Source organism: Misgurnus anguillicaudatus, chromosome 1 (genome assembly GCF_027580225.2).
Source record: "Misgurnus anguillicaudatus chromosome 1, ASM2758022v2, whole genome shotgun sequence".
Taxonomy (NCBI): Eukaryota; Metazoa; Chordata; class Actinopteri; order Cypriniformes; family Cobitidae; genus Misgurnus; species Misgurnus anguillicaudatus.
Genome location: NC_073337.2, coordinates 30122879 through 30148227, shown reverse-complemented (window position 1 = coordinate 30148227; position 25349 = coordinate 30122879). Strand labels below are relative to the sequence as shown.

Sequence of the window (25349 nt, the reverse complement as noted above, 5' to 3'; positions counted from 1 at the left end):
GTAAACCCACGCTGACACAGGGAGAACATGCAGAAACTCCACACAGAAAGGTCACCTGCCCTAGCCAGGGCTTGTCATCGTTTTTCTCTGTTAAATATTTCTAAAGGTGCTATTGACATGTAATTCAGACTTGATATCGATTGTTATAATTTGTGCTGGGGTCAATTATGAATTGTCGGACAAAAATTTGTAAGAATTAGATGGGGCTAAGGAGGTGCTGCTGAAAAAAACTGAGTGGCCCCTCCCCTAACAGATGCAAATCTCACTCCAAACCTTTGATAATACTTAATGCCTGACAGTGAGGTCAGGAAGATTGTGTGTGCAGCACATATCAATATCATTAACAGTACATTCACACGGGGGCGCCAGCGTTAAAGCTTCTCATTTCCTTAGAATAGGTAATGACATTTATTGCCGAACTGAATTGTGGATCTGTCAACGTTTTGTCACTGCCTTTGCTCGCAGCAGAAGTTAAACATTTCTCAAATGGTAAATAGACTTCATTTATTAAGGGCTTTCAACGGACCCATGGCCATCCAAAGCACTTTACAAGTTGCCTCACATTCACACACCAATGGCGGTGTCAGCCATACAAGGCACCATCCACCTTGTCAGGACCAGTTGGGGTTAGGTGTCTTGCTCAAGGACACCTCGACACTTGATCAAGTGGAGCCGGGGAACCACCAACCTTCTAGTTTGTAGACAACCTACATGAACCACTGAGCCACCCCAACTTTTCAATCAGTTGCAAATAACGTAATGCAGAACCAGTCAATTACATTTATGCAAGACCGGAGAAAAGAGGAGCATGTGTTGCAGCCACTGTGATTGGCTGTTGGCCATGCTTCAAACACGCCCTCCATTAAGCATTAACGCTGGCACCCTGTGTGAGTGCCTAGGTTTCAGAAGAGTCCACCAAACTAAAACTTTACTGCAACTATAGGGCTAGGGCACAGTGAGGATGGTTTCTTCAGTTTCTCGTTCAGGAATAAAAGAATAGGGCCTCATTTATATATTTATTTCCATAGCAGGAAAAACAAATACAATGAAAGTCAATAAGTACCATCAGCTGTGTGTTTACCATCATATAGCAAAACATCTTTTGTGTTCAATGTTCTCTCAACCTATTTTGAATATTTTAGGAACTTTTTTGAGAAACATTATTTCTAAACTGTAAAAAACACTTTTGCCTTGTTATAAACCAGTGTCTTTTCTGTCATCTGCATAAAAAAGCTATTATTGAGAATGAACAGAGTTTTGTCATTTAAAATCATCATTATGATGATCAGTGTTTGCTTTAGTAAGCATCTCAACCTTTATTGTGGAAAGTTTTGGCAGATTATTTTATCCCTCATTATTTTACATTGTTACATTAACACATGGCTAAAACTCATGGCCTTCATTGTTTTTCATTACACAAACATCTATCACTGTGTCAGAGATTAAAGAAATTATATTGAAATGTAAGGGTGGATACATTACAGTGGTTCAGGCTATAAATGATCGCCGAAAAGACTAAGAAATGTTAACAGCAAGGTGGTGTAAAAATTTCTTGTCAATTATCACCCTTCTGCAACTTATACCAACGACAGAAATAAATGCACTTATGATAGCAAAATATGTGGGAGAGCATTGCTAGAATATAAATATATTGTATTGCAATATGTAGCACTTAAGTATTAACACCAAATCAAAACTAAACAACAGATTTGTAAATGAAAAGGTTTAATTACAGTACTGACTTAAAGTTACAATTGAAATGGTTACACTATAAGTGCATGAAATGGTATAATACATGTGCAATTACTTTCCAATGTATATGAAATATTATCTGATAGTATAGAGAATAGAGGAAGAAAGAAAGTCACCATTGAATCCCCATCTTGGCCAGATGGCCTAAACTCCAGAGCTCAGGTAAAAAAGAAAAGCATAAAGAATGAAGAGCTCATGGAGACCAGCCCAAAGATGGATTAGCGCAAGAAAAAGAAGAAAGCAAAGACCCCCCCAACATAGAACTTTATCCCCCTTTCCTTGACCATGTGACAAAACCCAACATGATACATTCAAACTGATCAATCAGAAGACAACATTTAACACCCACTGTATTAGATAAACAGCTCTGCCAATAGTCTTTGATGACTGCAATATGCACAGGAATGCAGATGGTACCGGACAGAAAGGGGGATACGACAGACTAATAATTTCGTACAATTTAAATCCTACAACATTCATTTCATATAATTCAACAGTTATTTAAGAAACATCAGAAAATATATTGTGTCAGCAGATTAACATAGAAAAAAAAAACATTTATAATAACATGTTTAGTATATATAAAATGATTCTGAAATACTGAAAGACATAATGTTGTATTTAATCTGTAATATGTTTATAAATGGACCCTAATGCTTAAGAACAAGAACAAAACAAAATGCAAAACACATAAATTATTTCATTTATCTTAATATCTGCTGCAGATGAAGTTGAGTTTGTGAGATTGAGGAAGGCTGATCCAGAGATGATCTCCTCCAGACTGAACTGCTCCAGCTCTGTGTTCAGTGTTGCAGTCCATCAGTCTTACTCTGTTCCATGGAGCCCAATTCTGATAACACACGACCTCTCCTCGTATCCAGATCCAGAGGTTCATTTGACAGTAATAGTGTAACCCCATCCACACAGTGTCAGTAGAGGACTGATGAATCACTTTAGTCACCATGATCTGAATCTTCTCTGAATCAACTGAAACCAGATCAACATGATTCTCTCTGCAGTATCTCAGAGCTTCAGACCAGCTCAGATTCATCTGGATCAATATCAGATTATCTGAACACACAACAAACACAAACTACACATCAGATCAAAACAAACATACACCACAAACACTGAACTGAGATCATTTTAATAATGAAGAAACTTCTGTCATCAAACACACATTTACTTTTATTACTCACCTTCATGACACACAAAGGACTGAGAGAAACTGCACTTGATATCATTCCATATTTCCTGCATGTTCACAACGACTGATGTACAATCTTCAGAACCACCTCTATTATCAGGTTGACCAGACATCCAGTATCTGAATCCAGATTCACTTTTATCTGACCACTCCCATGAGTCACTGAACAGACCAATCCAGACTTCAGATATGTCTTTGTCCTCCATGATCTTCTGAATCTGTTGATTCTCAATCTGATTCCTCACACTGGTCAGATCAGTATGATGCTGTCTGCAGAAGATCTGAGCTTTTCTCCATGATACTGAAGAACCATCAATGATGAATCCTTTACTGATCTCTGTTTAAGAAAATAAACTGGTTGTTGTTTTATGATTTACTTTGACTCATATGACACTTACAGTATAGATGTCAGTCTACAGAAACTCTTTTCTTATTTAAGTTTTGATTAATTTTCAATGTTTCAATGTACACTTTCAATGTTTGTAAATAAAGTTGAGAGAATAAACTGATCTTAGTGTTTTGTAGTTTGCTGTAGTTTACAGAAGAGTGAATGTGTCAAACATAATCTCACATGATATTTGTGTTTCTGTGATGTTTATTATTGTTGTCTTGTGAAGTTTACATCTGATGATGTTTTATTAAGTGAAGGTTTGATGTTATTTTATGAAGCTTCACTCACCATTGTAGCAGATGAATCTCATGTTCATATTACAGTCCTGATGATGCCACGATCGACCCTTTATATAAACACAATGATCTCGACCATTTGAGTCTCCATTAGACCAGTTTGTGTATTTCACGGGATCACCCAGAGACCACTTCCATTTATAAACACTTAATTTATTCAGTCCAATCCAGACCTCATATGTCAGACTGTTATTCACACTCTTCTTCAGTTGATTCATGTCATTGATGTTGTTGACTGTGGCCAGATCTGTGTATTTCTCTCTGCAGTATCTCTGAGCTTCAGTCCAGGTCTTCATCATGTTTATATAGTGATAGCGGCGCTGAATGCATTCAGATAATGAACAGAGAGCTATGAAAGAAAGAGTTTGAGTCATGAGATTATAAAACAAACATAAAACCACAAACACAAACTCACCGATGAGAAGAACGCTGAAATATAAAGTTTGGGCCATTTCTGAAAAACAAACACATTGAAAACATCAGATGTTGATTTATTCTGTTTGTTCATAATTCTGATCATCACAATAAATTCATTCATTTAAATGTCTAAACTATTTTAATGTGTAGTAAATAAAGATGAGAATCTGATATTAAAGCTGTTAAATGAAGCTAAAAGTTAACATCTCTTCAGTAACTCTTCATCAATTCTTTATAAAGTTTCATTAATAGTCATTAAACATTAATACACAATCCTTATAAAACACTGTGATATCATAAATATTATTTTAATAGGAATGAGAAAGTAAATAAAGTTCCTACTTTTGAGTTTGTGTGTTTCTCTCCCGAATCTTCTGTTTCTCTGTCTGTGATGTTTATCAGTATGTCTTTATTATATTATATCTCATCATCATTTTCATATTTCAGTTCCTTGATGTTTTATTACACATATATTACTTTTGCATGTTATTACTGTAATGACAGATATGAGAGACGCAAGTTCATTCCCACTATTTGCATATTAACATGAGTGTCAGCCAATGTCAGTTATTAAAGCAATAAACCCCGCAAAGCAGTGGGTTAGCAGTGCATTTTATAACAGCTAAGGGGCGTTGTTAGGCACGACGCGAAGCCTGGGTGCCAGCCGATCTTAGCTCCGCCCACCACATTTTGAAAAACGGGAAGATCGGTCTGTCGTTTTTCCGTTGAGGAGCTGTGAGTCCCAAAACTGGCCGACGAATCAAATTGTGAGGGCGGGCTTTATACGATGATGGACAGATGATCAACACTAACGTATCAACCACGTCACCCAAGAGCGCGTGTGTTCAATCTGTTAACAATGAAATGGCTGCCGCTGGAGAATTCAGATGTGTGGATTCTGACATTGAGTCTGTTCTAAAAGATATCGACAGAGCATTGATTTAAAAAGAGGAACAGAGAAACGCGATCAAGGCATTTGTTTATGTTTTCGCCATCATTCCTACCGGATTCGGCAGAAGTTGGTCGCCCTTATGGAGGACAAAGTTAAAGAAGCAACTGAAATGGGTATCACGGCGATGCAACTCGGCGTGCACGACGAGATGGATATAATTAGCGGTCGTTGCCAGCGTCTTTTCAGATCCCGGAATCGTGACTGCTGAATAAGTGGAGGGACATGCAAGGCTCCGATATTTTTCAAGCCAACGTAATGGGTAGCTATCGTCGTGGATGAAGTTCACCTAACGTACAAATGGTAAGAGATAGTTTTACTGTATGACTTAGTAAATACATAATGTTGTGATATAAATGAAATATTGTAAACATAGTAGGTGTTGATGTACGTTCGCTAACTCAGACTTAGTATAATCACAATGATGTTAGTATCATTGTAGCGAAATTACTAGCAGTTCGGTCAGGCTGCAAAAGACGACATTTCAACATACATCACACACTCCGTTGCTCTGATTGGTCATAGGTCTGTCCAATTGAGTGGAGAGACATTTTTCGGTTGAGACACACCTCATAATTTTAGCTCAATGGAGCGGTATCAGACTCAAATTCTGACTAGAATTGAGTATGACAACGTCAGGCTACTAAACCCCCTTAGCTGTTATAAAATGCACTGGTAACCCACTGCTTTGCGGGGTTTAGGGCGTTTATAAAACAGTTACATCATATGCATAGCAGGGTTTCACAAAATAAAACACAAATAAGTTGTAAGTATATTAGTACAAATATTACTCTTCCGCCAAAACAAAGAAGTTCCTCAGAATCAAGTGTGGCTGCAACAGAGCGCAGTTCCCAACCAACACAGACGCAGCCAAGACACAATGAAAATATTATTAAAGACTGTGGTGTTTATTTTTATATATCAACATCCTACCCGAACCCGATCAGACCCGTAAATGTGCTACACTGAACCGACCCGGACCCGTCTGTTGTTTTGAAAGCTGGACCCGGATCCGACGCGGACCCGTCTATTATTTAAAAGCTGGACTCGAACCCGTCCGGGAAGAAACAGACCCGACCGGCAAATATTCTTTATCTAAATGTTATTAATAAGTCAATAAACAAGTGGCAAAAATTAAACTTTTTGTCTTACCCATAACGTTAGAAGTTACGTTAGTCTTCTCCCTCCTTGTACCTGACTGTGTGTGATGCACAATCCTTATTTCCAAGAAAGTTCCATCCATGTTATTCCTCTCTTGACGATTGAAATGTTTAATGCTTCTTCCAGCTTTAAAAGTCCACTTTGTTGTGTATCGGGTCAACTTGCTTAATAATGTTTGCCCATTTGGATTATAATAACGATTGCTCGTTCGGTGTCATAGCTGCTTTCGTTAGCTTTACTTTGCTATCATCTCTGTGCTCTTTGAGCAGAGTCGCGAAAACTTTAGATATAACAGCAAGACGGTCAATTTATAATATTATTATAAAAATTTTAGAAGTCACGTCAGTGCAAAATGCGCGGTACGGTGGAATAGGTCCCGCCTTCTAAATAAAATAGCCAATTGTCAAAGGTAAAGTCATTGCGTCTCACTGCAGAAGCTCCTGACTGGTAGCCAGAGAAACATTACAAGAGCGCATGCGCGTTAGCTGCCTGGTTGGAGCAACCAAATATAAACTTTTTAACGCAACTTTAGCGTCATGGAAAAAATGTATGCGACAGTTGATCTAAGTTTTTGTTGCTGGATAAATATTTTATTTAAATGTGAGTGTGTGTTCTCCGAGTCCGATCGACCTCGGGTATTACCCACAATGTTAAACAGACCCGGACCCGAAGTAATAGATTGAGACCCGACTCGGACCCGGCTGATCATTTAAAATATAGACCCGAACCCGTACGGGTCCCGGGTCGGGTCCCGGGTCTTCGGGTCTCGGGTCTTCCGTGTAGACCTCTAGCCCACAGCCATATAATTTCGAACCTGCCAGGCGTGAGAGACCAAATGAGGAATTGCCTAGAACTGATGGCCGTCAAAGCCAATTAAATGCATGGTCTGAGGAGAATGAGTGGAGAGTTGGTGAAGTATCCCGGGGCCGGTTGCACCAGCTGTGCGTAAGTTACCACGTAGCTTAGTTACGACGTAAATGGGCACTAAGTTACAACTTACGCATTACTAAATGTTTTTGCGTTGCACCATAAAACTTAGTTTAAACGTAACTGTTACGGTTCAATCCAGGTAAGACAGGATGCGGATCCAAATGCAGTAAGATTTATTAAAAATAACAACAAACAAACAAAAACATAGCAGGTAATCCAACGAGACAGGAACACGAAAAAACACCATAACATTGAGCAACGATCGACATCAGACACTGGAAACACTAGGCTTAAATACACAGAGTAATCAGGGAAAACAAGACACACCTGGGGAACAATCATCACACGGACCAATGAACAAAAGAACTACAAAGAACTACAGACATGGATGACACAGACATGACTTCAAAATAAGAGTGCAAGACAGGGTACACAGACAGAGTTCATAACAGTAACCATACGTTGTAACTAAATATTTACGGAAGCCTCTGTCCATGAATAACGCTTGGAATAAGATGTCAGACAGATTATATTACATCGATGAGCTCGTATAAATTATAAAGAGCCGCAAATTCGTCAACGAGTTTTCAAGAACTGTTTAATTTTCTGTGTATCCATCAATTAAAATAAGATTTAAAATTTCTTACTGTTTATTTTCTCCTCCATGTGTGGGATAGATATTTTAATTAAAAGTGTAATGTTTTGAGTTCGATAACGTTTGCTTTAACGTCTTTTTTAACTTTCATTTTAGGCGAGACAAAAATGAGTTTGAAATTACGTACTGTTCAGACTATTTCCTGTTTACCCATTATAAGGCTTGTGATTGGGTTAAGAAAAATAGACGTCATTCTATGCGACAACGCAATACTTTACGGAGAGCTTACGACCTACTAGCTACGTTCTGCCTTAAGAACAAATGGTGCAACCGAATTAAGTAAAGAGTTAGTTATAAACTAGCTAGTAGTTACTAAGCCTCTAGTTTGGACTTTACGTCCCAGTTTAAGTAAGAACTTACGAACGACTGGTGCAACCCTACCCTGGTGAGCTGTTATTATTTAGCAACGCAGCAATGAATACTGGAGCTAGTCTACGAGCAGCAGTGCAGAATAACAACACATATTTTTTTTACTTTCATTAAATAGCACCGAGTAAAAAAAATCTATGTTTTCTTTATATCTATTGGCAGTAAGCATGACGTTAGTTCAGATAAGTAACTTACCGGTAGTATTTGTCATATGCTGCGTCCGAAATCGATTACTACCATACTATATAGTATGCAAAAAGCACTACATTGCCTACTATATAGTATGGAAGTAGGCGGTTTCGGACGCATCGATAGTGTCGTAGTACTGGTAATGCATCATGCTAGCTTTATGGGAGTTGCTAAGCGTTTATCTGTTCCTCCGGTGAAAATAAACCCCCGCCGCGTGTCTGTCGGTGTGATTGGCAGGTGCTTGTGTGGGCGATGCCGTCCCATGGAAACTGCGTTGGAAAGCATGTGCTGTAGGGAAGTGAGTGCCTTTTGGTCGCTGGTCGAGAACCTTACACTGCGACCAAATGTGACGTGCCTCACTCAGCATCCAGGATTTGACGCATGCTGCCTGAATCCGTTTGTGCTGAAGATAGCTTACACCAATTTCAGGCAGGATTATGGTCCCCTTCAAGCCAGCACGCACGAGTATGTTAATTGTTTGTTTACTTTTTACACTAAGTCTTATGAACCAACTAAAACAGTTATAGATGACTAGAGATGTGTTGTATAGACAATAAACATTTTTCCAAAATACTCTCTAGGCAATACCGGTACACTGCATACAGGCAGGCTATACGCTGGGCATATGGAGTTCTTGGCAGGCATATAAGGAAGCCTCTACCCTCCTGTCTGGTTTCAGCTGTCAGGCAACAATTTCAAAGTGGTGATGAGATCTATAATGGCTTTCAATGGCCTCGTTTGGATGAAAATGAATAAAAACCATATTGGCATGTACAACATTAATAAAATTACGTGTTACTTTGTAAAAGATTTAAGTCATGCTTGTTCTGTTGTGATCGCTTATCCAGCCTTAAAATGTAACAATACACAAAACATGTGAATTTCAATAAAAACAGTTTATTAGTTTATTAGTAATAACAGTACATTACAAAAGAGAGAGACCAGTTGGAGGTCCTGATAAAATAAACACTTCTGAAAAGAGTCAAGAGTAAGGCATGAAAAATCTACATAAAATTACCTTGCAAGAGTGTGGTCTTACCTGCGGGTCAGCTGATGGTTTGCTCTCTCTCACACACACAAATACATGTATAATAAATACTTACAAGTAAGTGATTGGACCTGTCTGGTAAAAAAAAAGTTAATTAGATTTGTTGTAGCGTGACTGCTGGTCTAGATAGAGGCTGATGGCCTCCTCCTTAGGAATTTGTTCAAATGATTTGGAGATGGGGGCGGGTGCACAGGCTGACAGATTGGCGCTAACCTCTTGAAGAGCCTTTGGTGATTGTATGTAGCTCTCCCGAAGGGCCTCGATTAATGATCTTGCATAACCTGCAGACATAATAATGATGATAAAATACTCTATAAAGATTGCTGTCTCTGATCAGTCTCATTCGCTATGTCAAAATATGATAAAACTGCATGACACGGATTACCATATGACGCCTTCTCTTTGATGGGACGCACTACATAGGCACCTTTTCTAAACCGTGGGTAGCACACGCAAAACTTCTCCATTCCATCACTTCTTCGTGCTGTCTCTCTGATTGCATTGAAGTTATAATGTAGTGATGCTAAGAGAAGCCTACGGTATAACAAATTTTAAAACACCTTTGAACAGGGAGCTACACTGCGACCAAAATGGTCGCATATGCGACCTTTTGAACTGCCGTTGCGACCCTAATTTTTAATGGGTCGCAAATGTGCTACCTAATGTTTTAGACAATATGCTATGATTTACTATGAGCATTTATTAAAACAGAAATGTGGATTTTAAGAATACGTTTTATAACGTGCTCTGAGCCATCAACAGGTTCATTTTGCGTGAAAGCACGTCGTGTCTCTCCCTATCAGTGTGCGTTTGCGTGCTCAGCTGTTTCTCAATGAATTTGGTGCGACGCGACGCAAGCGCAGTGTCTTCCATGTTTCTGAACTTGAGCAGAGGTCTTTCTTCACTGAGGACGCGGGACCCGTATGGTTCCGGGTTTATATTTTAAATGGTCTGTCGGGTCCGGTTAGGTCCTAGTTTAATTACTTTGGGTCCCAAGTCTGATTAATGTTGTGTTTATAACCCGAGTCGATCGGAAAACGGCCATGAGCGCTACCGCGCTAAAGCTCGAGTGAAGTTTCAGCGTGGCTTCGGTTTCTATGGCGATGGTTCTTGTTACGACCACGCGCTGCATTTTCTTTCTCACATGTTTTTAATAATCTTATTATTAATAAACCATATCTTTTCTAAAACCATATCCATATTAAGTTTGGACAGAGATTGTAGCAAAAAGCAATGCTAATGTCAAGCCAATTGCACTAAAAGAGCAAAGCAATGTAAAGTCTGTCACCGGGACAGCAAGTAGACTTTTAAATCTGAAATAATGAGGGGATTAAGCTTTTTAAATCGGCAAGAGAGAAATAGAAAGATTGGCACTTTTACTGCTTCTGCTCTATCTAATAGAAATTATTACCATTATAACATCAGTCACATTTATAATCTATAGACCTGCACTGTCTATTAATATACTATACATAGTATTGTATTATATTGAGTTTGATCAATTGGGGTCTAATTGCTTCATATATCAGTCTAAAAACAGTAAGTGTTTTCGTGGTGCTTTGACAAACAGTGTCAGCTTTGTTAATGGCAAAGAAAGTTTGGGGTGGTTAGATTGATGAAATATAATGTGAAATTTACATTAATTTTCAATAAATCAAAGTATTGTGTTGTGTCACACATTATTAGTTCTTCGTCACATGTATAGACTAGTAGACCATTATTTGTCAGTGGGTAATAATTGCCCTTTTCACCGGCTACCACCACAAGTAAATTTCAGATCTGTGGGAAGGAAACACTGCAACGTTTAAGAAAACAAGAAGGCATGTGGTTTAAAAGATGGCAAGTAAAATAAAAAGCATATCTGTATGCCAGTGGGGAACCTTCAGGGCCTTCTACGCCTTCAGAGAAGGCCTAAAAAAATGTATAAAAAGATTTTTTATTATAATAATACAAATAAATAATATTCAATAAAAATATGTTTTTACATTTTTTAATTTCTATTTAATTCAATTCAATACAATACATGTTATATATTTTCTCTCATCTATGTTCTAACGTTAAGCTTACTGTCATGTTCATGTCATGAAAACATCTAATCCAATCAGAATCGTCCGTCTCTATTAAGGCCCGGTTAGCTGGCTCATTCATTGGTTAGGACTTCAAGAATCCCAAGGAAGGCCAAGCTATGTGTTTTGGTGTGGAGAGTGACGGGCAAATCGACCAATCACGTTTTGATTTCAAGTGGGCGGGCAAAAAACAAAACATTGTAAGCCTTCATGAAGTCCTAATCATGCAACAAACTGGATGCGAGCTGCCGTAAAACACCAAAGACGAAGATCATAGACCGTTAATATTAATACAGTCTAATGGCCCGAATCTCTGCGGTGAGAGTGGTTGAGGTAAATGGCGGAAAACGTGATTGACGTTGTGGCTAGCTTGATAGGGCTGAGGTAAAAACGAAATTACTTAAGCGCGTACTCGTGAAGAGCACAGCTGGGAGAAGCGCGTGCAGAGGAGCCTGTGCATATGACGCGAACACGAGAAAAATAATGGGTTTAATTATACTTTTACTTCCTGACAGTTTCACTTGTTACGTGAGGATAGTAATGACTGACAGACAACGCCGAATTACATACAATATAATTTCCTAACTAAATCTGAGAGAACGCGAAAAATATTTTTTACCTCGATATACCCGATGGGCAGGGCGGAGATACATTTTGGTAGCCCGACAAGAATTCGCAATAGCCCCGGGACCTGGGGGCTCGGGCTAGCGATTTTGCGAGCCCTGGATATCTTATAACAACAGTTATAAGCCACAAGGAAGTGCACTGAGAACGCAGGGTGCTATATTTCCCTTTATGAAAAAGATTAACAAGGTATCCGACAGCTATATATATATTTCCAAAAATAAAATATAAATTAAAGAACATAATTTAAGCTTGTTAAATGCAAATTTACAGAGCCCCTGTCATTACAGAGCAGCAGAATCTGTATTTGTGTTTATCAGTTAGATTAAAGTAATTTTAAACTTTAAAACTGCATTTAAAGGCAGACATGCCCATTCTGTAATATAACTTTGCGTGCTCAGATATTTTACACGTTCACTGTATGATTTAACGAAAATACGAATAGCCTAGTATTATGGATGGAGGGGCATTTGCACTTCATTGCATATTTTGAAGGCCCAGCTGAAGTACCCACGGTTCGCCACTGCTGTATGCAATACAGTTTCATTATTGTTCATTATTATCCAGAGCGCCTTAATATAACTTGAAAAAATATGTGCAACCAAATCATATTTTGCGCCAGTAACTGAAAAAGTTGGTAGCGCAAGTGCCACCAGTGGAAAAGGTTAGTGTAGTTCCCTGTTTGAAACAAAAATGTTGGGTATGTATGATAAAATACTGCATTATTTATTCCATTGCATAGCACTGACCTGCTATACATGCCCAGGTATGAAAATCCAGTGTGCTTGGGTGCGAAGTGTAGGATGAGGGAGTGGAAGGCTTCAAGGGAGAAAGTCTGGTGCTGTGGAGACAGCTGTTTCACATCCTTCAGTAAGGAAGTCTTTGTGACAATGCTTTCCAGTTTTATTGCTCCCATTGAGCCTGCAAAAAACAAGATATGTATGCAGACAGACAGATTAATAGACAGATAGATAGACAGTTTTTTGTTTTCAATGGAAACACACGAAATTATCCTGCATAGGAATTATAGAGCATGCATAAGTAAGCAATAAGGTATGAGAGGCTGTGCTGTATCGTAAATAAGTAATGGCTGAAGGGCATTGTTAGTCACGACGTGGTTTTATAAAATGTTTACCACCCAATATTAAAGTAAAGAAAAAATTAGAAGTGCAACTGTCATGAAGTTAATCAATAAAAGCATTTCTTACGCTGGAAAAACAACATTCCAATGGGCAATATGCATGAAAGCTCAAATAAAAAACAACAAACCATTCTCTATGTTGATACATGTGGTTGCCAAGGGTGTTGCTAAGAGCACAGTGATAAATAGTACCGTTGGGTGAAGCGGTCATAGCCGTGTTTTATCATGAATAAAGCACAGCTATTGACCAATCAGAATCAACGATTGGTTTTATAATACTACATACTGTGTACTGTACCTGGTTCCAGCCACTCTTTATCACGTTGTTCCCCCTCTAGAGGGGGATGAGCGCAACTGGAAAAGGCAGGGGTATCATGGTTGTGGATGTCCTGGATATGATTGACCAAGCTTCTCCATTTGGCCTCCATCACAGCTGGGTTGCCATCTGGGGTTGAGGCTGCAGTCCAGTAAAGGTGGTTTACTATAGCTGGCCTCCACAACTGTAGCTGGTCACAATGTTTGTCTTTTGAGGCTGTATCCAAGGCCTTCCCCAGACCTGGTTTAGACAAATGGTTTTAAGTGAAATGCAATAACAAAAACTGCGTCAAGGTTCCAACAAAGGATACATACTTTTCCCAACATGCCACACATCAAAATAATGCCGTGTTCCCTCAGGGCACAGCTCTTCTCTCACCCATTTGGCAACCTAAAGAGTAGAAAGAAAACTTTGTGAATGCTTGCACTGTCTGACCATCAGTGCATCAGCAAAAGTACAAACACACAGTGCAATTCATCAATCTACATTCTACATCTATATTGTATTTACCTGGCGATGTCGGTCTGTGACAAGGGTTGACACATGCAGGTCCTGCCTCCTCAGCAAGTTGATGCTGCGCTTGAGCCCCTCCAGCTCACACCAAGAGCTGTTGGGGACCTCGGAGCTCTGAAACATGACAGAACAGTGAAGTGTAGAATGTTTGTGGTGATAATGGAACCAGAGGTTTGCTGATCAAAGCATTATAATACACTGTACAGGACTCAAAGTTAGGAAAGACATGATAAAGCCCTATGCGTAGTTGTACTAGTGGACAAGTGCTATATAAGTTGAAGTCCACAGACTTAAAGGGATAGTTCACTCAAAAATGAAAATGCTGTCATCATTTACTCACTTTCATGTAGTTACAAACCCACATAAATGTTTTTGTTTTGATAAACATGAAGGAAGATATTTTGAGAAATGTTTGTAACCAAATCGTCTATGGACCCCATTTACTTCCATAGTAGGAAAAAATAATACTATGGAAGTAAATGTAGTCCACGAATGGTTTGATTACAAACATTTCTCAAAATATCTTCCTTTGTTTTCATCAGAACATAGACATTTATACAGGTTTGTAACAACATGAAAGTGAGTGAATGATGACAGGATTTTCATTTTTGGGTGAACTACTCCTTTAATTTCTTTGTCGTATAACATCAGGCTTACCTGAACAAGTTGGACATCCACCACCTTGTTCACTCTCTCCTCTATCAGTGAGTAGGAGCCATACTTTGCAGAGTGCCCTGGTGAATCTGACCTGGGGATAATTACAAATTAGAATTATATTTCCAGTTTTTATTAACCAATGTCTGTAAAGACAATCCACCATTCCACCTGCAATATAGAATCCAGGTTGTATGTAAAATTAGGAAATCCCATAGAATAAACAATTAGGGTTGCATGATAAATCGCATGCGTTTGTCACGCACATCTCGTCAGTAATGCCGGTTCCTTGATTAGTATTAAATCGCCAACAGCTGTTTTCAGATGGAGCAGCTTTAACTACACAGAGCCGTAGTTCACTGACAATTGGTGCAATTTTGCATTAATTATCGGGGACGTATTGCCTGTGATATGTATGCAATATGGCCCAGCTTGTCAGAGAACTACGGCTCTGTCCAGTTAATATTGCACAATCTGAAAACAGCTGTTGGTGATTTAATACTAATCAAGGAACTGGCATTACTGACGTGATGCGCGTGGTTTCACATGCAATTTATCGTGCAGCCCTATAAACAATTCTGCTTTACCTGCAGTCACCAGCAACAACTAGGCCTCCATCCATTGCCCTGAGGTCGCTCAGAGTCTTGGCCTGATCGTTCTGCCAGGCCTGAATGATGACAGGGATCGTGTAATGGCGCTGATGTCGAAAGAAGGTGCTCACGCTGATGCACTGAAGGCCAAACAGGGTCATCATTCGTAATGTCTGGGAGGCCAAACATCCACTAAAATGAATGGCCCCACTTAAAAGGAGGTTGCAGGCTGGCATATTCCTGTGTAGGATCGGCTGGTTTTGCCAGAAACGCTTGTAACCACATGATGCACAGACCTAAATATGTAAAAGTAAAATACAAATGAACAGTACATCAGGATTCAATAAAGAGTAAGTATTGTACACTACTGGTCAAATGTTTCTTGGTGTCAATCTGTGGCGGCTCGTGATGACTCATTCGAGGGGCGCTGATTCAAAATAAGTGTTCTGTGTATCATGTGTGTGGTTCCCTTTTCCAAAAATGTGTGTCCTGCGCGTGGACTGATCCTGTGTGCATCACGTGTTTTGTCAAAATAAGTGCCTGCTGCAGAGTGCAGACGCATCAAAACCGTTTATGATAAAAGAGACACTCACGTTCACAAAATACATGCAAGACACTCCCTTAACAGTAAACTCTGATTACATATGAGATTATGCGAGTATCTGGCAAACGTGGGCGTCTCTTTTATCATAAACCCTTTAGATGCGTCTGCAGCAGGCACTTATTTTGCAAGGACACGTGATGCACACACGATCGCTCAAAGCGCAGAACACATATTTTGAAATTACGAACCACACACATGACGGGCTACATACATGTGACGAACTTCGCATCGAGCGCCCTTAAAAAAGAAGTCACCAGCCACCACTGGTGTAAATGGAAACACACATGAGATTACCCTGCATAGGAAATCTAGCAAGCAGAACATGATGACATTATCGGAGTAAGAAATAATTATTTTAATCTAAATTTATTAAAAAAAAACCTTACCTGCTCTATTTTGATGAATGTTCCTCCCTGCTGCACGATTTCACTGTCAGACTTCTCACAACAGGCCGGGCAGATGGCAAACAGGGCCATGAGTTCCGCTTTACAAACAATGAATTTATCAATGCCACTAAACGAAAAAAGGAGGAGGAGGGGCTGTCATTTAAACTACCAGATACTCAAAAATGAAAATTCAAAGTTGGTGTATGTTGGTTTTAAATTATTTAACTTTTGGTGGGGGTGACAAGTTTCAGATGGCTCCTCCTCACACAATTCCTCCTCATCCTCGTCAGACATCTGGTCTTCTGGCACCCATGATGCATCACTGATGATGACAGAGGGATCCTCTTCTTCATCACTTTGTTCAGGACTAGTGAGGGGTGTGGAGGTCTGCATCCTGAAAGCCGTTTGAGTCCCCACACTGACCATCTTGGGCTTTAGGTTCACCTGCACAGCTTTGGCAGAGGCAGTAAACATACCCACACATATGACAATCATGACAAATCTAAGAGGCTATGTTTTGGAGTAGGCTATGTTTTAATTTCATCAACGTGTATGGAAATATCCTGCATGCATTGAATTTGTCAACATATGTTTTAGACAGCATATCAACTACTCAAACACTGAATCATCCCATAAATACCCAAAATTTACCGTGAGACATTCCAGAGGGCTTCAAATTGCATTGTGTTCCTGTGGCACAAGTGGAGGAGGTGGGCAAGGGGTCGGGCAAGGGGTCGTCTATCGTACCACCGACACTGTCCGCGGTCTCCTGCGTCGAGCCATCTGTCAACATCTTGCGCAAAGAAATCCAAAATGGTCAGCAACACGATCACGGTTAAATACATATGAAAGAAAATCGTAATTGTAAATTTCCATCCACTTCAAATCTTACTCAAAATCAAACACAGACGCACACTGTTGAGAACGTCGCTTGATTATAACCAGTGATCCAAAGACTATAGCCAGGGCGCTATCTAGCTAAATATATCTAGGCGCTAACTAGATAAATATGACAAGCTTCTGGACACTCCACTTTTATTTTGGTTCATATTCATTAATCACGAAATGTGCTTTTCTGGTGTCAGACTGATCATGACTGTAGTGGAGAGGAAACACGGTATGTAATACACAGGGCTAGCTAACGTAAACATTAGCATGAAGCTTACCGTAGCCAGCTCTCGCTTGCGGCGGGCGACACCGATGTTAGTGGTTCTCGGTCTTGGGGCAGGGCAGGCAGAGAGGTGTGTGTGCACAGACGGCACGGCGGTCGGAATAAGCTGTACCTGCCTCAGCTTCTTCAGCCCAAGAGAAACCATCCTGATATCCCCTTGGTCGTAATCCTCCTCCGTGAAATGCGCGCTGCAGATCTTCGAGTTTTTGGTGACAGATGTCATTGAAAAATTTGCCCGCCTAACACAAACAAATTGTACCCACTGTCTGAGCGTTGCCTTGTCCTTCATAGGGAAGCCATGGACCCGGTGTCCCGTTTGGGTGGAGTTTTTACACCCAGCACAAACACAGTAGTTCACCATTGTCAATCTACCTCACTTACTTTATATTTATATCTATTTGTCACAGGTGATGTTTTGAACCAACGACGGGCGGAACCCGTCTTCCACATCCTTGGTTGAACCGACGACGGGCGGAACCCGTCTTCCACATTTCATTTCCGGGGTTTCCCCAAAGTCAAAATTAAGCCTGATTGCGCGCAGGTGGGGATAATTTACACAGCGGTTGCTAATAGGCTGACAAGGAGAAGAGTCAGTGTATAAAAACACCTTTGAAGACTTCAAACGGGGTGCTGGTGGTATACTTTGTGTACGCTGTGTTGCTGCTTTGCAGACGGACCACGCTGGTCGGATCGCTCTCCTGGGGAAGAGAGGAAGAGACAATCAGCTGACGAAGGAATATTGTGGAGTTCCAGTGAGAAAGAGTGGACACAGAGCCATCAAGAGCGCAGTGAACAGAGGTTATTGGCAACAAAGCGTGAGTAACCGCTGTGGTACTTATCTGTACATAACTTGTATGAAGAGTTGTCCTGGTGTGTGCTTTTTGTGTTTCTTGAGGTCCCTGGCCCCACTGGAGAGGAAAGCGTGGGTGAGCCGCGGGTTGACCGGAAGCACGGACGAAGCACCGTTCACCAGTAAGCCAGTGGCCCTGTGGGAAAAAAGGAAGTGCAGGTGAGCCAGGGGAGTGATAACCAACACGCCGGGCCTGTGAATATCACATATCTCTCCCTCAATTGTGATCCAGTTGTTGCCCAACCATCCTCTCGAGGTCGTCGTAGTCAGGTGGCAAGGACGATATAAAATTCACGTGAAATTGTATAAGAGTGCTGTGGGTGAGTTTCACTGATTGATGGTGTTTACGCTTTACTTGCTGTGTGTATGCTGTGCTTGTAGCGTTCAAACCGCCGAGCCTCCGACGAGTCACGAGATGACGACATCCATTGTGGCCTGAGTCCTACAGAGAGAGAGAAAACCAAGCCCGGTGCCCGGGGTGTGACAACGAGAGCTTCGTTTGTACACAGAACAGACAGTGGTAAAACACAGTGAGTAGTATCAAGCGTGTACCGTGCGGATTGTGGGTCGTAACGGTGTGTGTACTGACCTCTTCAACAGAAGCTTGTGGTGAACGGAGCCCCGACGAAAGTTCGCCCCAGCTCGTGACCCCGGTCGTGGAAGAAGGAGGGGGAGTTTGGGAAGCGTTCGGCTCCGGTCATCGGACCCACTAGTCCCTACGACGCCCGGACAGCCAAACTGGAGGGGCGAAGGAATACGGTACACTGACACTGTAGCGAAATCCACTGTATATAGCAACTACCTACCTGAACCAGTGAAGCTCTGTGTGGGAACGAGGATCCCCCGGCACTGTGAGTAACGCAACCTGTGAAATAAACCTGTCCTGTGCTTATAGCAACTACCTACCTGAAACCAGTGAAGCTTTGTGTGGGAACGAGGATCCCCCAGCACTGTGAGTAACGCAACCTGTGGAATAAATCTGTTCTGTGCTTATAGCAACTACCTACCTGCACCAGTGAAGCTTTGTGTGGGAACGAGGATCCCCCGGCACTGTGAGTAACACAACCTGTGAAATAAATCTGTTCTGTGCTTATAGCAACTACCTACTTGAAACCAGTGAAGCTTTGTGTGGGAACGAGGATCCCCCGGCACTGTGAGTAACGCAACCTGTGAAATAAATCTGTTCTGTGCTTATAGCAACTACCTACCTGCACCAGTGAAGCTTTGTGTGGGAACAAAGATCCCCCGGCACTGTGAGTAACGCAACCTGTGAAATAAATCTGTTCTGTGCTTATAGCAACTACCTACCTGCACCAGTGAAGCTTTGTGTGGGAACAAGGATCCCCCGGCACTGTGAGTAACGCAACCTGTGAAATAAATCTGTTCTGTGCTTATAGCAACTACCTACCTGCACCAGTGAAGCTTTGTGTGGGAACAAGGATCCCCCGGCACTGTGAGTAACGCAACCTGTGAAATAAACCTGTTCTGTGCTTATAGCAACTACCTACCTGAAACCAGTGAAGCTTTGTGTGGGAACGAGGATCCCCCGGCACTGTGAGTAACGCAACCTGTGAAATAAATCTGTTCTGTGCTTATAGCAACTACCTACCTAAACCAGTGAAGCTTTGTGTGGGAACGAGGATCCCCCGGCACTGTGAGTAACGCAACCTGTGAAATAAATCTGTTCTGTGCTTATAGCAACTACCTACCTGCACCAGTGAAGCTTTGTGTGGGAACAAGGATCCCCCGGCACTGTGAGTAACGCAACCTGTGAAATAAACCTGTTCTGTGCTTATAGCAACTACCTACCTGCACCAGTGAAGCTTTGAGTGGGAACGAGGATCCCCCGGCACTGTGAGTAACGCAACCTGTGAAATAAATCTGTTCTGTGCTTATAGCAACTACCTACCTGAAACCAGTGAAGCTTTGTGTGGGAACGAGGATCCCCCGGCACTGTGAGTAACGCAACCTGTGAAATAAATCTGTTCTGTGCTTATAGCAACTACCTACCTGCACCAGTGAAGCTTTGTGTGGGAACGAGGATCCCCCGGCACTGTGAGTAACGCAAGCTGTGAAATAAACCTGTTCTGTGCTTATAGCAACTACCTACCTGCACCAGTGAAGCTTTGTGTGGGAACGAGGATCCCCCGGCACTGTGAGTAACGCAACCTGTGAAATAAATCTGTTCTGTGCTTATAGCAACTACCTACCTGCACCAGTGAAGCTTTGTGTGGGAACAAGGATCCCCCGGCACTGTGAGTAACGCAACCTGTGAAATAAATCTGTTCTGTGCTTATAGCAACTACCTACCTGCACCAGTGAAGCTTTGTGTGGGAACAAGGATCCCCCGGCACTGTGAGTAACGCAACCTGTGAAATAAACCTGTTCTGTGCTTATAGCAACTACCTACCTGAAACCAGTGAAGCTTTGTGTGGGAACGAGGATCCCCCGGCACTGTGAGTAACGCAACCTGTGAAATAAATCTGTTCTGTGCTTATAGCAACTACCTACCTGAAACCAGTGAAGCTTTGTGTGGGAACGAGGATCCCCCGGCACTGTGAGTAACGCAACCTGTGAAATAAATCTGTTCTGTGCTTATAGCAACTACCTACCTGCACCAGTGAAGCTTTGTGTGGGAACAAGGATCCCCCGGCACTGTGAGTAACGCAACCTGTGAAATAAACCTGTTCTGTGCTTATAGCAACTACCTACCTGCACCAGTGAAGCTTTGAGTGGGAACGAGGATCCCCCGGCACTGTGAGTAACGCAACCTGTGAAATAAATCTGTTCTGTGCTTATAGCAACTACCTACCTGAAACCAGTGAAGCTTTGTGTGGGAACGAGGATCCCCCGGCACTGTGAGTAACGCAACCTGTGAAATAAATCTGTTCTGTGCTTATAGCAACTACCTACCTGCACCAGTGAAGCTTTGTGTGGGAACGAGGATCCCCCGGCACTGTGAGTAACGCAACCTGTGGAATAAATCTGTTCTGTGCTTATAGCAACTACCTACCTGCACCAGTTAAGCTTTGTGTGGGAACGAGGATCCCCCGGCACTGTGAGTAACGCAACCTGTGAAATAAATCTGTTCTGTGCTTATAGCAACTACCAACCTGCACCAGTGAAGCTTTGTGTGGGAACGAGGATCCCCCGGCACTGTGAGTAATGCAACCTGTGAAATAAACCTGTGCTGCGCTTATAGCAACTACCTACCTGAACCAGCGAAGCTCTGTGTGGGAACGAGGATCCCCCGGCATTGGGAGTAACGCCACCTGTGAACTAAACCTGTACTGTGCTTATAGCAACTACCTACCTGAACCAGTGAAGCTCTGTGTGGGAACGAGGATCCCCCGGCACTGTGAGTAATGTAACCTGTGAAATAACCTGTGCTGTGCTTATAGCAACTACCTACCTGAACCAGTGAAGCTCTGTGTGGGAACGAGGATCCCCCGGCACTGTGAGTAACGCAACTTGTGAAATAAACCTGTTCTGTGCTTATAGCAACTACCTACCTGAAACCAGTGAAGCTTTGTGTGGGAACGAGGATCCCCCGGCACTGTGAGTAACGCAACCTGTGGAATAAATCTGTTCTGTGCTTATAGCAACTACCTACCTGCACCAGTGAAGCTTTGTGTGGGAACAAGGATCCCCCGGCACTGTGAGTAACGCAACCTGTGAAATAAATCTGTTCTGTGCTTATAGCAACTACCTACCTGCACCAGTGAAGCTTTGTGTGGGAACAAGGATCCCCCGGCACTGTGAGTAACGCAACCTGTGAAATAAATCTGTTCTGTGCTTATAGCAACTACCTACCTGCACCAGTGAAGCTTTGTGTGGGAACAAGGATCCCCCGGCACTGTGAGTAACGCAACCTGTGAAATAAACCTGTTCTGTGCTTATAGCAACTACCTACCTGCACCAGTGAAGCTTTGAGTGGGAACGAGGATCCCCCGGCACTGTGAGTAACGCAACCTGTGAAATAAATCTGTTCTGTGCTTATAGCAACTACCTACCTGAAACCAGTGAAGCTTTGTGTGGGAACGAGGATCCCCCGGCACTGTGAGTAACGCAACCTGTGAAATAAATCTGTTCTGTGCTTATAGCAACTACCTACCTGCACCAGTGAAGCTTTGTGTGGGAACGAGGATCCCCCGGCACTGTGAGTAACGCAACCTGTGAAATAAATCTGTTCTGTGCTTATAGCAACTACCTACCTGCACCAGTGAAGCTTTGTGTGGGAACGAGGATCCCCCGGCACTGTGAGTAACGCAACCTGTGAAATAAATCTGTTCTGTGCTTATAGCAACTACCTACCTGCACCAGTGAAGCTTTGTGTGGGAACGAGGATCCCCCGGCACTGTGAGTAACGTAACCTGTGACATAAAACTGTTCTGTGCTTATAGCAACTACCTACCTGAAACCAGTGAAGCTTTGTGTGGGAACGAGGATCCCCCGGCACTGTGAGTAACGCAACCTGTGAAATAAATCTGTTCTGTGCTTATAGCAACTACCTACCTGAAACCAGTGAAGCTTTGTGTGGGAACGAGGATCCCCCGGCACTGTGATTAAAGCTACCTGTGAAATTAATCTGTTCTGTGCTTATAGCAACTACCTACCTGCACCAGTGAAGCTTTGTGTGGGAACGAGGATCCCCCGGCACTGTGAGTAACGCAACCTGTGAAATAAACCTGTTCTGTGCTTATAGCAACTACCTACCTGCACCAGTGAAGCTTTGAGTGGGAACGAGGATCCCCCGGCACTGTGAGTAACGCAACCTGTGAAATAAATCTGTTCTGTGCTTATAGCAACTACCTACCTGAAACCAGTGAAGCTTTGTGTGGGAACGAGGATCCCCCGGCACTGTGAGTAACGCAACCTGTGAAATAAATCTGTTCTGTGCTTATAGCAACTACCTACCTGCACCAGTGAAGCTTTGTGTGGGAACAAGGATCCCCCGGCACTGTGAGTAACGCAACCTGTGAAATAAATCTGTTCTGTGCTTATAGCAACTACCTACCTGCACCAGTGAAGCTTTGTGTGGGAACGAGGATCCCCCGGCACTGTGAGTAACGCAACCTGTGAAATAAATCTGTTCTGTGCTTATAGCAACTACCAACCTGCACCAGTGAAGCTTTGTGTGGGAACGAGGATCCCCCGGCACTGTGAGTAATGCAACCTGTGAAATAAACCTGTGCTGTGCTTATAGCAACTACCTACCTGAACCAGTGAAGCTCTGTGTGGGAACGAGGATCCCCCGGCACTGTGAGTAACGCAACCTGTGGAATAAATCTGTGCTGTGCTTATGGCAACTACCTACCTGCATCAGTGAAGCTCTGTGTGGGAACGAGGATCCCCCAGTACTGTGAGTAGCAAAGGAGTACTTACCCTGGTCTGACTGTGTTTGATTCTGCCTCCAGGAGAAGCGGAGCGCGCCACGGATTGCTGGGCCAGAGCCCCGGTCCCCAGTCTTTTCCCCAAGTGGCCCTGGAGGCAAAGAAGAGCCATATTAGTTTTAAATTTCCCTTTTTCCCTTCCCCCTTTTCCCTTTTTAAATATTTAATAAAGTTTGTTTTAATTATAGTATACTCGTCCGTCTGGTCATTGGGGTGGTCTTGGGAAACTCCTCGAGGTGGAAGGGTTAAGAGGGGTGTGACCCTTTAGTCTATTTGGGTCCGCCCCGGGGTGTGACATATTAATCTATCTAGCTGCTAGCTATCTATGCTAATGTTATTCTATCTGTCTGTAAGTCTGTCTAGTCTATCTTTATCTATTTATTTATCTATAATCTGCGCTATCTGTATACTGTAGTCTACTCGTCACTCTAGTCACTCTCAATGCTGTCAAGGCGGGTTTGGTAACTTCTCTCCCCAACGTGACGTCATGCAGTGCAGTGTGCGGGAAAGGAGAATCTTGCAAAATGCTATACTTTTTCGTATTATATTCCGTTTTGTGATAACCAACAACATAAAATACAATGGATAACAGTTTAAATGGTTATTACACACAAGCAAGTTGCACAAATTCGTAAAAAATTTTACCTGCAACACACACTTTAAGCAATACTTGACATGTACTCAAGGACTTTTTTAACTCCTCAAAAAGAATGTAGTCTAATGGGGGGGACAGCCTTAAATTCAATGTAGAGATATGCAGTATAGTCCTAATACGCTTTAAAATTTTCATTAATAAATGTAACTGTGTTTTTTAGCAGGTAGATCTTGTCGGCTTTATCATTTTAAAAGTAGATCACCACACAAAAAATTCTGGACATCCCTGCAGTACAGTATCATCATGTTGGTAGATTAACATTTCAAAAAGATAGTTTGGGGATCTTTGTCATCATGATTTTTTTTTTTTTTTAGGAAATCCAAAGGTGTTTTTTTATGCACGAATAGTGTAGATTTTGTAAAAAGATATAATTAAAATACATTTTTAGACAAACTTCATTTGAACAAGGAAGACAGATGAATGTGAACACTTATTTCATTTTTAGTGTCAGTTTTACCCACCAAACCAAAACGTTATTGAATATATCCTCATTTTACCAAACACTAAGCAACTATAAAGCTAGAGGAGAGTGAGGATGGTTTATTGACGATCATTTGTATTGAAAACCCACATCTGTAAAACTACCCACACACACTAATGTACATGTGATTGTGATACAATTTACACTTGAATAGACAAAAGTCAAATGCTGGAACTGACCCAGCAACTGTTACGAACGACTCAGACAGAGAGATACAGACTGAAAAGTTTATTAATAGTAAACAGTAATGACACTAGGATGAAAAAGCAATACTTCGTCAGATATTGTATTACAGGTTCAATGGAGATTGTGAACAGGATAGAGATTGTAACGTTGGAGGAAAGCAGGTAGTGAATCCATATGCAGGGTTTTATTAAATAAAAACGTAAAACAAAGTAGATCAAACAGAAACACAATAATCAAAGACAGAGAAAATCAACACATTACATAGACAACAACTGACAAAAGACAACTGAAACACTGGAGCTAAAGGGTAAACCAGATAACAGGACACACCTGGGAAACAATCAGCACGAGGACC

General features: G+C 41.8%; 2 protein-coding genes and 1 pseudogene across 4 annotated transcripts; all 3 read right to left on the bottom strand.

Moving 5' to 3' along the window:
* LOC129431932 (uncharacterized) overlaps positions 1 to 25349 on the bottom strand; it is a 496207-nt pseudogene that overhangs the window by 292752 nt on the left and 178106 nt on the right.
* On the bottom strand, positions 1779 to 4098 carry LOC141365283 (C-type mannose receptor 2-like). The gene is made up of 4 exons (XM_073869471.1): positions 4062 to 4098; positions 3639 to 3995; positions 2952 to 3296; positions 1779 to 2823 (listed from the first exon to the last, which is right to left on the bottom strand). The coding sequence occupies exons 1-4, from the start codon at positions 4096 to 4098 to the stop codon at positions 2462 to 2464; spliced, it is 1101 nt and encodes a 366-aa protein (XP_073725572.1). The 3' UTR covers positions 1779 to 2461.
* On the bottom strand, positions 9097 to 24329 carry LOC129438521 (uncharacterized). Of its 3 annotated transcripts, XM_073869443.1 has the most exons (14): positions 23969 to 24329; positions 17425 to 17823; positions 16910 to 17051; positions 16485 to 16710; positions 16259 to 16385; positions 15266 to 15564; positions 14682 to 14772; positions 14022 to 14138; positions 13826 to 13901; positions 13494 to 13751; positions 12804 to 12975; positions 9750 to 9898; positions 9578 to 9645; positions 9098 to 9439 (listed from the first exon to the last, which is right to left on the bottom strand). In XM_073869443.1, the coding sequence occupies exons 2-14, from the start codon at positions 17788 to 17790 to the stop codon at positions 9416 to 9418; spliced, it is 2115 nt and encodes a 704-aa protein (XP_073725544.1). In that variant the 5' UTR covers positions 17791 to 17823; positions 23969 to 24329; the 3' UTR covers positions 9098 to 9415. The 3 variants fall into 3 exon arrangements, with proteins under 3 accessions (XP_073725547.1, XP_073725544.1, XP_073725538.1); XM_073869446.1 differs by lacking the exon at positions 9750 to 9898 and having other exon boundaries at positions 9097 to 9439; XM_073869437.1 differs by having other exon boundaries at positions 9099 to 9645.